General features: G+C 55.5%; 2 protein-coding genes across 7 annotated transcripts in view; both read left to right on the forward strand.

Annotated features, from left to right (window-relative positions):
- The window catches only part of KIF21B (kinesin family member 21B), a 44,382-nt gene extending 30,882 nt beyond the window's left edge, over nt 1–13,500 (forward strand). For 2 of the 6 annotated variants that reach the window (XR_009741423.1, XR_009741426.1), the window contains 9 exons: nt 582–620; nt 2,376–2,512; nt 3,162–3,342; nt 3,600–3,764; nt 4,285–4,402; nt 4,969–5,139; nt 5,622–5,821; nt 6,245–6,515; nt 7,049–11,710. Coding sequence is in view for 2 of the 6 variants with exons in the window: in XM_061442611.1 (XP_061298595.1) it covers nt 582–620; nt 2,376–2,512; nt 3,162–3,342; nt 3,600–3,764; nt 4,285–4,402; nt 4,969–5,139; nt 5,622–5,821; nt 7,049–7,103 (1,066 nt within the window). In the remaining 4 variants the exon portion in view is untranslated. Of the gene's footprint in view, nt 1–581; nt 621–2,375; nt 2,513–3,161; nt 3,343–3,599; nt 3,765–4,284; nt 4,403–4,968; nt 5,140–5,621; nt 5,822–6,244; nt 6,516–7,048; nt 11,711–12,851; nt 12,903–13,430 lie in introns of those variants that run through there. The other 4 variants (XR_009741424.1, XR_009741425.1, XM_061442611.1 and 1 more) reach the window with 4 other exon arrangements.
- Nucleotides 10,357–14,830, forward strand: LOC133262990 (serine/threonine-protein kinase pim-1-like). Its single transcript, XM_061442528.1, is given in 5 exon segments — nt 10,357–10,366; nt 12,645–12,769; nt 12,852–12,902; nt 13,431–14,157; nt 14,468–14,830. Coding segments are annotated over 5 exon segments (1,071 nt in total). The 3' UTR covers nt 14,626–14,830.
- The last annotated feature ends 490 nt before the right edge of the window (nt 14,831–15,320 follow it).

The following is a 15,320-nucleotide window of genomic DNA, read 5'->3' on the forward strand; positions in this document are numbered from 1 at the left end:
TATGTCAGCTCCACCCCATTCTTCTGGCACCATTTTCATGCCCTGCTCCTGTCCATGAGAGAGCTGATGCTCTGCAAGGGCCACGCTGGACCACTGCCCTCTCCTGCCTGCTATGTGCCCCTGCCGAGCTGTCTGCTTGCAGGAGCTTGCAGCCATGGCTTCTGCCTGTACCCTACATGGAGACAGGGCAGTGCCACACTTGGACCACTGGGAAAGGCTATGGAGCAGGATGGTGTGAGGTGGGATGGAGGCTTGCAGGAAGCTGATGGACTGCCACCAACTCAAAAATGCTGCTCCAGCTTTCCCCTGCAGCAGACTGGGAACCTGCCCTTGACTTGGGGCTTTTCTAGAACTGCTGATATTCCTTGATGGAGACCTGCTGTCTGATCCTCATATGCCCTCCAGCTCCTCTGCTCTCTCCCCTGGTTCTCCACATGTGCTTCTCTTCCCTCTTTTCCCTCCCCCTCCTTTCTGTCCTGCATTGGCTTGGATGCAATAACAATCCTCCACCTCTCACTCCTCTGCTACCTCTTCTCGTCTGGGTTTTCTCTCCCATAATCCTGCTAATTTTCTGCCCCTAGGTCTGATGACAGCGATTCCTCTGTCTCGGAGGTGCTGAGGTATAGACAACTTTCTATTTATTATCCCTTCCTTCTCTTCTCCTTCTCTCTGTCTCACGAGCCTGCTCTCCCTCATCCCTGCATGCTTCACCTACACCTTGCTGCTCTCCCTCACCTCCCGTCCTGCGTGTGCTGGCCCCTCTTGGCATGCCACCTCTAGTGTCTTGATGCCATCCCTCGGTGGTGAGTTTGAATCATTCCTGCTCTGATAAGCCCTTGGAAATGTGATGTTAGTCTCACCTACAGGCACTGGATGGTTTGGGGTGGCAGCATATTGTTCTCTATCTCTGATGGGTTCTTGTCAGCATGATGCCACAACATCCCGTCCTGTTCCCCAGATCTCCAGCAGGATGGTGTGATGCTGGGGAAAGGGGAAGCAACGCTGGGAGCTCCTAGTGTGTCTTTTTTTCAGTCATCTTCCAGGCAGATAATTCCAGGTGTTCCCTGAACCTGGTTGTGCTTCCCTCATGCTGGGTTGTGGGTAGGTAGATCTCCTTCCCACAGAAACCAGGTCAAATTGTAGTGCAGTGGCCAGCCTGGGCATTCAGATGCTCCTGATCCCAGTGCACCCTCCTGGCTATGGAGGTTTCCCAGCCACCTTTCCTGCAACTTTTAGGAACATCAGCCCTCCAGCACCCAGGTGTCCTCTCACATTGCCCATGCCCTGGGTGCCCTGGGCAGTTGGCACCAGATGAGTCTGTGCTATGTCACCTGGGGTGGTTTGCAGTCAGGCAGCATCACTAGGTCCCATCGATAACATCTCGCCATGGGAGCCAGGTTCCCATTTGCATTCAGTGTCACCTCGACTGGAGGAAACACTAGAGGTGAGGACAGGGCTGTTTCATTTGAGCTTGGAAGTGCAGCTGCTGAGGTGACATACATCTGATTTCTAAACCCAAATGAATGAGCCTGTTTGTCCTAATGACTAATGTAAACCTTTTGTGGCCTTGGGTCTGGCCTTCTCCACCCCTGTGCCTCAGTTTCCCCACCTATAAGAAGAGACAAGCACAATGCAGGCTGCTTCAGATCACCAGCTGGGAAGAGCTGATGGTGGCCATGCACACTAGGGTCTGGAAGAGTCTGAAGGGTAGGGCTGTTGGTTCTCAGTATCCTGAGGGCTGCCAAAGTGGAGGTGATACTGTGTTGAGAGGGATAGGCAGCAAGTGTCCCTCGGAGGAAGGTCTGGCAGGGATAGGTCCTCTCCAGCCCAAAGCCAGTGGGCTGCAGGGTTTTCACAGCAACAGGGATGCGGGATGTAAATACCTGAGCTGTCCTTTGTATCCTTATATAAGGAACAGTGGCCCTGTCTCCAAATGTCACCAGCCCCAGGCTGACAGCCTCCAAGCACCTGGGTGCTGGGGTTTGGTACCCTGAAGCGTTTATCGCAGCAGAGCTTCAGGCTAAAGAAGGTGCAGTTTGTCCCAAGGACAGACTGGGTCTCCTGGCTCCTTGGGTCTGTGCTGGCCAGGCATGGGAGGTTCATCAGGAGAGCAGAGGCCACTGGGCAGCCCCCTGCTTTCCCGGTGTGTATTGATGGGGCGGGGTCTGCTCCTGGGGAGATTCCTGGGGTATCCATGAAGGTCATTGCTCAGATGTGCTTGTTTCAGATGGAGAGGCCCTGTGGCACTGCCACGTGGTGGAAGATGTTTGGTATGAGGCAGCTCTTGTTCTCCCATGCCCTCAGGACTGTGTATGTAGTGTGGTGCCTTCCACACACACCCCATCATGCTTATCCTTTCTTTCTTTCCATGCAAGGGGTGTCATTAACCCGGTGGGTGGCACCAAGAATGCCCGGACAGCCCCGCTGCAATGCGTCTCCATGGCAGAAGGACACACGAAACCTGTGCTCTGCCTGGATGCCACTGATGAGCTGCTATTCACTGGGTCCAAAGGTGCGTGGTGGACAGTGAGGACATGGGGGTTGCTGGCCTGCAGATATTGTGGGAGCAGCAGGTCAGCATGGGGGATGATCACTCTCTTCAACTACCCGACAGAAGAATGGAGCCAGGAGGGGAATGGTCTCTTGTCCAGTGCTCCCAAGGAGCAAGGGACAGGACAAGAGGAAATGGCCTCAAGCTGCACCAGGGCGGATTTAGATGGAGCTGAGGAACAATTCCTTCCCCAGAGGGTGCTCAAGCATTGGAACAGGCTGCCCAGGGCAGGGCTGCAGTCACCGTCCCTGCAAGTGTTCACACAGCGTGGAGACGAGGCCTCAGTGCCATGGGTTAGGGGTGGCCTTAGCAATATTGGGGAACGGTTGGACTTGATGAGCTTCAGGGTCTTTTCCAACCTGGCTGATTCTAGGATTCTATGTGAAGTGCTGGATTCTATGTGAAGTGCTGGATTCCTCCTGGGCTTCTTGTCTGTTCTCAGCATTGAGCCATGCCATACCCTGCCCCAGCACTGTGGCTGGCTCCTTTCCTCTGATTCTGAGGGTGTAGAGAGGTGATGATCAGAGAAGCTATTGCCCTCAAGTCACCATGGCTTTGGAGGGAGACTTCCACCATCTTGATGCTCCTGGGCATGTTCTTCCTCCCACAGACCGAAGCTGCAAAATGTGGAACCTGGTAACAGGCCAAGAAATTGCTTCTCTCAAGGGTCACCCAAACAATGTGGTTTCCATCAAGTACTGCAGCCACACGGGGCTGGTGTTCACTGTGTCTACATCATACATCAAAGTGTGGGACATCCGGGACTCAGCCCGCTGCATCCGCACCCTCACGTACGTGGCAGATGGGAGAAGCTGGGGGGGACCATGGCCTTCTCTGGACATCTCTGGCTTTGCAGAAGCCAGTGCCAGGAGCTACTGAGGCTGGGGACAGGGCCAAATACCAGCTGCTTCAGTGCCAGTGCTGCATCCTTAAGGAACCGGGAGGCTGGGAGAAAGCTTGTGGTGAGGGGACCCATGTGGTTCCTCAGTGGGGCCTCAGTGTCTCTGGTCTCCACTCATCCTCCCTGCTTGACCTCTGTCTCCCTTAGGTCTTCTGGACAGGTGATCTCTGGGGATGCCTGTGCTGGGACCAGCACCCGCATGGTCACCAGTGTGCAGGGGGAGCACCAGATCAACCAGATTGCTCTGAACCCCAGTGGCACCATGCTCTATGCTGCCACTGGGAACTCCGTCCGCATCTGGGAGCTGAGCAGGTGAGGTGCTGGGGTGAGCAGGACAGCTTATGGAGTGGACACTGTCTATCCATAGTGGACACTGTCTGCTCAGAGGCACCTAAAATAACTCCCCAGGGAAATGGAAAGCCTTTTGAGGAATAGAACTTGCCTGGAATAAGGACTTTCAGGACCCTTTCCTATGAGACTCACAGGGTGATGAGCATCAGTGGAGCTACTTGGGGTGAGGGTTTGTCCGTGAGCTGGGCAGAGCTTAGGAGAAGGGGAAGGAAATGTGGGATGAGCAGCAGTACATCCTGGTTTTGCCCTTGCCCCCTTCCCTGCCAGGTTTGCACTGACTCCTTGCTGCAGTCTAGGCTCTGGAGCCAGATCTGGGCATGCCCTGAGGTCTCCTTCCTCCTGGCATCAGCAGGAAGAGGGATGTCCCTGCTCACTGTCTCCCAAAATGAACAACCCCTACGGGAATCCTTTCCTGGGAGAGCCCTTTGGACGAGCTCCAGCACCCAGGAAGGGGCTAGCTGACCCATGTTGTTGAACTCAGGTTGCAGCCCATCGGGAAGCTGAGTGGCCACATCGGGCCTGTGATGTGTCTCACAGTAAACCAGACGGCGAGCAACCACGACCTGGTGGTCACAGGCTCCAAAGATCACTATATCAAGGTACTCACCTCCCCCAAGAGCAGAACCCTGTGTCACACAGGGAAGCCCAAATGTTGGTAACCCCTAAGGTTCTCTTCTCATAGAATCATGGAATGATTTGGATTGGAAAAAACCTTATGATCACAGAATCATAGAATCATCGAATAGTTCATCTAGTTCCAACCCCCAAACTCTCTCTGCTGAAATCGGAGCCCAGATTCTGGTTTCACCTCTGCATGGGAGATTTTTGTGTATCTCCCCAAGTCTTGCTTTTTGCTTGGTCCATAACAGAAATGCACCTTTGGAGATGGATTTGCATTTCTGTCCTCCCTTAGGCTCTCCTCTCCCTCAGGCAAGTACCTCCTGTGGCTGGTACTTGCATGTTATGGCCAACCCAGATTTGCAGCTCACCCTGTTCTGCTCAATCCTCCTCCCCAGTACGGATGCCAATTCCCACTCCCTTTCCAGCCTCAGTCTGGGTGCCCTAAGCCTGGAAAACAGAGGGAGTGATGGCCACATTCTTCAAGAGAGGGTCAGCTCTGTTTTGAGTGCCATCTGAGGCCTTTCCCCATTCTTCTTCTCCCCAGGTATTTGAGATTGCTGAGGGCATGGTGGGCAATATTGGCCCCACTCACAACTTTGAGCCCCCTCACTACGATGGCATCGAGTGCCTGGCCATCCAGGGAGACATCCTCTTCAGCGGCTCCAGGGACAATGGCATAAAGAAGTGGGATCTGGAGCAGCAGGAACTTATCCAGGTCTGAAGGGGAGCACATCATACAGGTCCTCAGGGTGACTCGGGGTAATGTGCGGCAGAGGAGTATTGCTGCTGGCAGGACCCTTGTCCAGGGACCTTATGCCAGTGTCCTGCACTGAGCTCACCAGGGAGGATATTCCCATTCCTGGGAATGTGGCAGTGCATGAGTGGGGTGGCTCTGTGCTGTAGGGCACTCAGGATCGCCAGCTCCCCCTGGCATACAGGCTGCAGCATGAATTGCAGTGCTGGGTGGGGTGTTCCTCTCTGAAGATCAGATGTTATCTCCTGCCCATGGAGCAGGGGAGAAAAAACAAACCCTGACTTCTGAATCGATCCTCTTGGCCTCCTAACTTTGCTTCATTAGTCCTACAATCCAGATCAGCCCCAGGGTGCAACAGTAAGGATCTGACCCATGCTGGATGCATGAGGCCGATGGTGGTGCTGCAGATGAGGTTGCTCATGATCTCTGCTCTATGCCTGCAGCAAATCCCCAATGCCCACAAAGACTGGGTGTGTGCCCTGGCTTTCATTCCCGGCCGCCCCATGGTGCTGAGCGCTTGCCGAGGAGGCATGATCAAAGTGTGGAATGTGGACACCTTCACCCCCATTGGGGAGATCAAGGGACACGACAGCCCCATCAACGCCATCTGCACCAACTCAAAGCACATCTTCACTGCCTCCAGGTGAGCCTCAGGCTTTCTGTTTCCCAGAGCCCCCGGGAGGTGGGAGAGCCCTGGGCTGAAGCATTACCCCCAGGCCTGGGTGGGTTTGTGCTGGGTGGACAGGAAGCAGGGAGGGAGGGAAAGGGGGAGTCTCACAGCTTTCTAGTCCCTCCATTCCATCTCATCTTGCCCACCTTTAGCCTGCCTCATGTCATGGCCTGCCCACTGAAGTGCCAAGAGCTATTCCCTGACCATCCCCTTCCCATGCTCTGGTGATGCCCTGGGTTTTCCCTCTCCCCGGGGCTGGACATCCTCTGCTGCTCTCGGGGAGCTCTTTGGCAGCAAGACTCTGATATCCTCTTTTCCACCATGTCCCTTTTCTCCCTTCCTTTTTCTCTGTCTCTCTCTGTCTCTCCTCCTCCCCACCTCCCATCTGTGCCACAGTGACTGCCGGGTAAAGTTATGGAATTACGTGCCTGGGCTCACCCCTTGCCTTCCACGACGCGTCCTTGCCATAAAGGGCCGTGCTACTAGTCTGCCTTGACCCTTCTGCTCTTTCTCTCTTGCTCATGCAGTCTTCTTCTGTCTTTTCTTCCCTTTTCTCTTTCTCTCCATCTTTTTCTCCCTCTGTCTTTCTGTCGCTTGCTTTCACTCCTCTCTCCCTCCCCCTCTCTCTTTTTCTTCCCTTCTCTCTGGTCTGAGCTGCTTCTTCACGGTATGAAACTATTTTGCGTTTTTCCCCACTTTGCTAGAAGAGACTTGTCCCCTTGTCCCAGTCACACCCCTGCGCTAGTTTGGTTTCCTTGCTTTGGTTTTTCTCCTTGCTGAGTGCCTACATCCACTGTGGTAGCTCAGAGGACACTGTGGCCTTGCCCACTCCTTTGCATGGATGGTGGGGTGGGAGTCAGCAGTCACCCCCAAAGCAGCCCATGCCCTGGGGAGATGAAGCACAGCAGCTCCTTGTGGTGTCACTGCTTTGACCTAGAGTCACTCGAGGGGTGCAGGAGTCCTGTGGTCAGGGTCAGCCCTGGGGGTCAACATTTTTCATTGTCCCCAACTGCTGCCAGTGGGGTGAGCTGGAGGCTGAGCCCCATTGGGCCTCTCTGCTCCCCAGAACAGACTGGGCAAACTCTTGCCATGAGAAAAGTGTCTTGTGGGGTGCATGCTGCCATGGGCTGGGGTGGGCAGTGTTGCTCCTCTCTGCAGGACTCCTGGGGTCACACCATCCTTCTCACCTTTGTTTCTCAGTGACTTGACAGTGAAGCTCTGGAGCGGGAGGAGGTTACCCACAGGGTCCAACTAGAAGCTGCAAAGACTGGAGGACATAACAGGAGGGTGAAGGTCAAGGTACCTCTCCCTCACGATCAAGATCTGGTCATCTCTGGGAGCTCAGTCCAGGGATAGGGATTTGTTTGTGCATGATCCGGTGGGGCGGACGATGCCCCGTCTGGTACTTTGACCACTACTAGCTCCTGTGAGAAGGCAGCTCCGCAGGGCATCATCAGCTCCACCTTCCCTCCCGTTGAGGTTTCTTGATGGTTTTCCAGTGACCATGAAGTATTTCAGCTCTTTTCTCACCCACTCTGCTGTAAAGCCTGATGGAAATTGTGGGCATCAGAGCTCCTTGGCTTCTTCTGAGACACCCCCTTGCCTCCATGGGCTTATGTGGCTTCCACCATGATGTGCTGCTTCTGTCCCTGTTGGCCATGGGGCTGTTTCCTGCAGGAGTCTTTCTGCACTCCACAGCCACAAGGACATTTGGTGTCTGCTGGACAGGACCACAGCATAGAGGGGCTGTCTTTGGAGCCATTACCTGTGGGACAGCCTCTCTGCTGTGGGCAGTCTGGAGAAGGATTTCCAGGTAATCCCATCATTCCACATTCTCCATCTACCTGTTCCCAGCAGTTGGAGGTGGGCACCTCTGAATTCCTTTGCCGTGTCCCAGCTGTGGATGTACAGCAAGCCTGGGAACATCTCCATCAGTCAACTTACAGACAAACCTGCTGCAGTTCCCTTTGATGTTCTCTAAACTCCAGTCATAATTCCAGTCATAAACTCAGCTGACCCATGGCTCATGGGCTCTTGCCCTAGTGCTCTGCAGTGGGGAAAGGCTGCTTAACCCTGCTCTTGACAACCTGGCCCTCAGCAGGGCTTCTGTGGTAGGTTCCTGCAGCATGCTGACCCCCTTGAGATAGAGAAACAAAGAACAGAGGTTACAGGGCAAAGAAGCCAAGGCTGGATTCATCACCATCATCCCTGTGATTCATCTTATTCTGGAAGCTGTAAATCCTTCCTCCAGGCTCTGCTCTTAGTCCTCTGCCTGGGAAGGACTAGCTCAGGTTTGGCCCATTGGCCCCATGGATCTGGAAGCCACAGAAGGCCAAGCCAAGGCATGGAGCAGCCGGAGGATGGGCCAGGTTGGCCTCAGCTGTGCCAGCAGCAGGGTGAGGAAGGGGCAGCACACACTCATCTCGCACAAGTCCCCTGATTCACCCCTTGCTTGAAGGACAATCCTGCAGTGGATGATCTTGCACAGTCCAATCTCCATGAAAAGCTGGGGACTCTGTTCAGGACTCTTTTCCCAGGGATGTAGCTTCTGCAGGCTTCCTCCTCCTCTGGCTCCAGGGCATGCAAGGCCTTGGTCTCACACTGGAGTTTTTCTCCATCAGTCCTGTTGTATCGTCTCCTGCTCTGTCCAGCCCTGGGCCAAGCAGGGCTTCTCCTGCCATGGGCAAGGAGAACCTGGTGTTCTCTGTCACAGAAGAAGCAGCATTTGAACTCAAATTTAAGGATTTCTTCATGAGACCCCACCAGCAATGAACTGGGATCTCAGAGGCCACAGGAGGTTCAGGACCTGCCCCACAGACCATTTTCCCTCTGCTTTTTCCAACCATGGTGACTCTTGGACCACCCCCAGCTCGTTTTGGGGGAAAAGCCCATCCTACTGGCTTGCCTTTGTGGCGGGTGTGATGCGTGTGTGTGTGTTGTGTATGACCATGCCCAGTTCAATGAGCAGTCCCTGGTGATCATGTCTGAGCCCTGCATTGAGGTGAGGAGCCCTCCTGCCATGGCTGATGGAGAAGTGAGTGTAAGGCACAGACATGGGGGCCTCAGGAGGTGTCACCCTCCTTGGAAAGGGTTTCCCTGCTCATTCCTGAGCTGGCGGAAGCTTTGCTTGGCTGGAATGGGTGGTGTGGATGTGTGTATTTGGGCAGAGATGTGTGTTTGAGTGTCTGTAATTGGGTGTACCATATGCATCAATGTCTGCATCAATGTCTGCACCAAGATCTGCCAGTGCCTGATGTGGAACCTCTCACTGCTCCCTGCCGAAGTCGATGAAGGAACCTGCTCTTGGGGGACTCTTGGAGTCAGACCTTTCCTTTCACAACCAGTTTCTTCTTGTGTGTAGGCTGCAAGTGCCTGCTTTATTTCCCAAGGCTGAGTGCTCAGTCCTGCCTGATGCTGAGCATCCACCTCGCTGCTGCATCCAGGAGCACGTTGAGGGGGCCTCAAGGCGCTTGCAGCCTGCAGGTGCTGCAGCACAGCAGCAAGTGACTGGATAGGGGGTCTCTGAGGAGAGGGATAACTGTGATCCTATAGCTGTGTGTGTGTGTGTGTGTGTGTGTTTTAGTATCTGTGTGGGTTGGTATCTCTCATGCACAAGAGCATTTCTCGGGTGTTGATCTGGTTTAGCTACCTCACGGTGCAAGCTGGGTGCTGTTGTCACTGGGTTTGTGTTGGGAATGGGGTGGGGAGTGTGTGTGCTGTTAGGATTTTCTCTTCTCTCAATTATTGTTATGGTTTTTCACACTTGAATTCATGCTGGGGACACATGGCCTCACCCCCACCTCACTGTATGTCTGAACTGCCCCTCATGCAGCAGGATTCCCCCCAGCTGAGTCACAGCACTGAGGTTTTCCTCCTGTGGCTGGTGGGGTGATCGGGCTGACCTCAGCTTTGTTGCTATTACTGTGTTGATCTGCAGTGCGGAAGTGGTCCCTCTTGTCCCCTTGCAGGATGGAAAGGGACCTATGAAAGGCTCAGCTCAATCTGGATTCCTGCCTCTGTTCTAAGAGGGTGCAGTGAAGCCCTTCTTGTGTTCAGAATGTCCATGCAAGGCACATCACTGGAATGAACTGTTCCCCATTTTCCAGAGCCTGCAGCCTGGAGCAGCAGGGAACTGGTCCTGTAAAAGCCTCTGTCCAGGTCTGTGAAAGAACATCATTCTCATGTATGATGTTTGATTATTTTATTCCCAAACCATAGTTGAATCTAGATCCAGTCCCAGACACTGAACGTAAACCAGGGTAAACCTGGAGCCCCAGATTCCCCACTGTCTGGGGTTGGGAAGCTGACACAGAGTTGTATTCTGCTTTCCTGGCACAATGGGGTTTGGAAAGTGGCTCACAGCTCTGAGCCACACTCTGAGCCAGTTTAGGTGGGGCAGGTTCCCCCAAACACTAAAGCACAATGTCCCAACATGAAGGTGGTCCAGCAAGGGTGGTGCCTGGGACTCTGGTCCTTCAGAGCCATGGACTTAGACAGCCAAGGTGGAGATGGGCTCAGGTGAGGGCTCTTTGTGTGCTGGAGGAAGCAGGTGAGCTGAGTCATCCTTTGCACTGTGCTGGGGAGCTCCTCTGGGGCTCAGACTTGCACAGCTTAAGTACTTTCTTGTGGCTTCTGAATCCCTCTGCCATTGCAGGGACAGTTTCAAGCTGCCTTTGCACCATGCACCTCATTTTGCTTTGCCCTTGGGTGCATTGGTTTGATACCTGCAGTCCAGAGAAGTCCTTCCCTTCCTCAAATCACTGGGTGCTGCTTTTGTACCCGGGGCCTGACTCTTGCCCCCTGGGTTTCCCCACTCCAGCACACAGGGGCCAGCTCCTGCCTCTGCTGCGGGCACAGAGCTGGCCCAGAGCTGAGCTTTGCACACAAGGGTCCCCAAACCACTCTGAGCCCCCCAGGAAGCCTGGGCACTGCCCCATCCGTGGCACTCGCAGCCCTTGTGGCACAGAAGGACAAGTGGGTGCTGCATCTCCCAGCCTGGCCAGCTGTGAGGAGCTGGGCTCTGCGGTCCTGTCCCCTTCCCTGTTCTTCCCTCTAAGCACAGCTGCTTTAAGGTCTCAGAGTCTGCCTTCTGCCTTGGTGCTGCAGAACCAGTGCCTGCTCCCCAGGGTGCTCTCCCAGTGCCCCTATCCCTGACCTTCTTCCCTTGTCCCATATGGGACAGGGTGCAGGTACAATCTCTGCAGAGCATAGAGCTCCCATCTGCTTTTCAGCAAGCTCACAGCCTAGAGGCTGCAACACCCTCCCTGAGCCCCCTGCTTCCTGCAGAGGGAAGGGAACTCCTGGCCCTCCTGGTGTTCCAGCTGGAAGTGGGAGGGAGCCCAGCACAGCCCCAATCCCCCAGGCCCTGGTCTGGCTTCCTAGGGCTCACCCATAGAAAAGCACAGCCCTGTATCTTCCTCCTGCCCAGGGGGGCTTTTGCCTTCATCCTTAACAGCTCTGCCTGGTACCTGCCAGCTCTTCCACATGCCCTGTGCCCTGGGATCACCCAGCACCCTTCAGTCCAGTCCTGGGGAGGGCTCAGGCAGCGTCAGCTTCACGTCACCTGCTCATTCACCCCTTCCTGCTGCAGAAGCATTGCAAATAGCAGGTGCCTTCTCTTGCTCAGAGCTGTTTTCTAGAGGCCAACTCTTGTGAAGGTGTGTTTTTTGTCTCTGCTGGGTCATGCAGCCCAGCCCAGCAGTCTGGGTATGTCAGAGGACAAGGCATGTACATATATTTTATACCTCGATGTGTTCCTGTAAATAGTGTAAGTTATTTTGGTCTCATGATGTACATGTTTTTACACTGGTTGTGGTTGGTCCTTGCCTTTTTGTCCTCACAAATATAATGTGCTGAGATGAAGCATCAGAGAAGAGATGGCTTTGAAGAGGGAAGAGCACAGCCAGAAACATTCTGGCAAAGGGGTTGGTGGAAAGGCTGGCTGAACTGATGTAGCTACAGCCCTTTGTGTGTTGGGAGAAGGTAACCTGCATCCTTACAGGCCCAGTCCTCAGTCAGTCAGGGTAGATGTGATTGCACTGGGGGGAACTTAAGGAGCGGAGGTGGAGGAAGCACAGACCCAGTCAGGCGCTCTCCTGGGCAGCATGTGCCCCCCCCCCCCCAAGACACTGGTCAACCAACCAGCCCCAGGCACTGCAGGGCAGGAAGGGGGGCAATGAGCTGTACCCACAGCCTAAACAGCCTCCACAGAAAGCTGTTTACTGACCATCACCTTGTGTTGGCAAGCACCCTTGGAACAGCCCTACCAACACGGAGACTTGTGTTTGACTAACCCACCTAAAGCTCTATGTGTGTACTGCCTGAGGAGCTCTCTCTCAGGCTCCCCAGTGTGCAGCTCCAAAAGTGAAAACATTAAGCCCCTCTTCCCATACCAAAAGTGCTAGGACAGAAAGCTGTCAGTGTCACCTACACACGGTGAACACTCAAACAGCCACATCAACATGGGGTCTGCATTTGTTCAGCCGCTTAATGCTCCTTCTGCATAATGCCAGTCTGGGGACCTCTCTAAGGCTCTCCATATTCCAGCTCCAAAAGTGACTGCATCCAGCCACTGTTCCTTCACCAAGGTGTCAGAACAGAAAGCTGGTGCTGGGCATCAGCTACATGTGGTGAACACCAGAACAGCCCCACCAACATGGGTTTCTGCGCACTGAGCACCATCAGGAAGTGGCAAGGCTGCACGGAAAAGGGATAAAGCGAGGAATAAGCTCCCTGTGGAGGAGTTGATCCCACCGCCACGGCTCGGCTGTGGGGGTGCTATGCCGAAGTCCATAAGGCCGCGTCTGGCGCGCAGGGAAGGAGAAGGAGCCCCTGGAGCAGCTTTACCGCGTGGGACCGCTGCTGGGGAGCCGCGGCTTCGGGTCCGTGTACTCGGGGGTCCGCCTGTCCGACAGCGCCCCGGTAAGTGGCGGGGCCGGCGCTGGGGCGGGGGGAGGCGGCGCGGCGGGGGCCAGCTCAGCCCAACGCTGCCCTTGGCTTGCAGGTGGCGATCAAACACGTGGCTCGGGACCGCATCTCCTCGTGGGGCGAGCTGGTGAGTGCGGGACCACCGGGACAGCGGGAGGGGAAACCGGGAGTCACCGGGGAAGGCGGAGCAGCCAGATGGGGGATGCCCGGTACCGATGGGGCCAAGCAGGGTGGCACCGGAGCATCCTCGGGGCAGGGGAGCACGGTACTGTTGTGGCCAGGCAGGAGGGCACTGGAGCATCCGCTGGATTGGGGGATGCCCAAGCACTGACAGGTCTGGGCAGGGGGACATGAGAGCATCCCCATGGCAGGGCGGCACCGGGTATTGGTGTGGCCAGGCAGAATGCACTGGAGCATACCTGGGGCAGGGGGACAGCCGGTACTGTTGCGGCTAGGCAGGAGGGCACTGGAGCATCTCCTGGATGCCCAAGCACGGGTAGGTCCAGGCAGGTGGATGCCAGAGCTTTTCCCAGGCTGGGGGATGCGTGGTACTGGTGAGGCAGTGCGGGGCGGCACTACACCATCCCCAGGGCAGGGGGTACCAGACCCCTGGTGCAGCATCAGCCCAGCTGATGGCATCATGGTCCCCCCGCAGCCCAACGGCACTCGAGTACCAATGGAGATAGCCATGCTGAAGAAGGTGGGCTCTGGCAGCAGCGCCATCATCCACCTCCTGGACTGGTTTGAGCTGCCCGACAGCTTCGTGCTGGTGCTGGAGCGTCCGGAGCCGTCGCAGGATCTGTTTGACTTCATCACGGAGCGGAGGTTCCTGCCTGAGGACCTGGCGCGGGGGCTGTTCCTCCAGGTACTGGAGGCTGTGCGACACTGCCACAGCTGCGGCATCGTGCACTGAGACATCAAGGACGAGAACATCATCATCAACCTGTCCACCGGAGAGCTCAAGCTCATCGACTTTGCCTCCAGCACCTTCCTCAAGGACACAGCCTACACCGAATTTGACGGTGAGCCCGGAGCTGGGGGGATGCTCCTGGTCCCGGGCAGTGCAGGGCTCAGCTTGGCTGGGCACCGGCAGTTCCCTGCGTTGCCGGAGGGGGAGTTCATTCTCCAGCAGCTGCCGACCTGCTTTTTGGTGTGGGACCACCAGTGCAACCCCACATACCCGGGGATGCTGGGGCAGGGATCCGGGAGCAAGCAGCATCCTCCTGCTGAGCTGTGCCTGTACCCTGTAAGAACAGGCGTGTACAGTCCACCAGAGTGGGTGCGCTACCATGGCCATCCAACGGCCATCTGGTCACTGGGCGTGCTGCTTTATGACATGGTCTGCAGGGATGTCCCCTTTGAGCACGATAAGGACATCATCGGTGGGGAGCTCTTCTTTTGGTGCCAGGTCTCTGTCAGTGGGTACCCAGGCTCACAGCACCGGGGAGAACGGGGTTTGGGAGGTGGCTCCGGCCACACGAGCATCCCACTCTGAGAGCTGTGGAGGAGGCTGATCTGCCTTGGTCAGCTGGAGGAGGCGGCACATGTCCTGCCAGCCTGCTCTTCTCAAGCACACATCACAGAGCACAAGGTTTGGGTGCAGCTCTGAGCACACCCAGCACCTCCTGAGCACTGCGGACAGGTGGACAGGAGCCTCCTGTGACTCACGGCAGGTCCCGGTTCTCTCCCCAGAGTGCCAGCACCTCATCCGGTGGTGTTTATCCCTGCACGCTTCCGACAGACCATCCCTGGAAGACATTTTCAACCACACGTGGCTGCAAGCCCTTCACCTGCCCCAGGAGACAGCCGACATCCACCTGCACAGCCTCATCCAGGAGCCTGGCAAGTGACAGCTTCAGGCAGCTCCTGGCCAGAAGCAGCAAAGAATCCCAGACTTGTCCTGCTGAGCACAGAACTGAGCAAGGATCCTCAGATGCACCTCGCACAGCTTGTCCTGGACCTCGTCTTCCAAGCACCAGTGGCCGCCATCCAGCCCGGCTGCCCTGGACTTTGTGTTGTTCCGTTTAGTTTGCTTTGGTTTGGTTTGTTCTGGTTTGTTTTCTGGGGGGGGGATCAGGGTTTGGCTTTGTCCAGTTTGGGTTTCAGGGGGACTGGGGTAGAGTTTTGGGGTTGGCTGTTTTTTTAGGGAGGTCTGGGATTTTGGGCAATTTGGGCTTTTTGGAGGGTGGGTTTTATCAGGGAGCTGGGTTGGGGGGTTGGGTGTAGTTCTTGTGTTTCGTTTTTTGTTGTTGTTTTGTTTTCTTTGTTTTGTTTCTGTTTCTGGGTTTGGAGGCTCCCAGGTGTCTCCTGACCTGCTGGATTCAGGAACACAAGAGGAACAGGGACCTTCTTGTGAGAAAAGCTTCAACAGGGAAGAACTGATGGCGGGGGGCAGGTCCAGGGTCGTGCCTCTTCTCCTCTGTCCCCCTGCTTGAGTGCCTTCAGTTGCCACCTGGGCTGTGCTGGAGGAAATACTTGAATTTTCCTACTCTGGTGCTTTCCCGAGACTCGCCTGGATGTACAGCTCCTTGCCAAGGAGCTCAGA

Source organism: Pezoporus flaviventris, unplaced genomic scaffold (assembly GCF_033815535.1).
Source record: "Pezoporus flaviventris isolate CSIRO_AGI_PZ_B2104156 unplaced genomic scaffold, CSIRO_AGI_Pfla_v1 ptg000228l, whole genome shotgun sequence".
Lineage (NCBI taxonomy): Eukaryota > Metazoa > Chordata > Aves > Psittaciformes > Psittacidae > Pezoporus > Pezoporus flaviventris.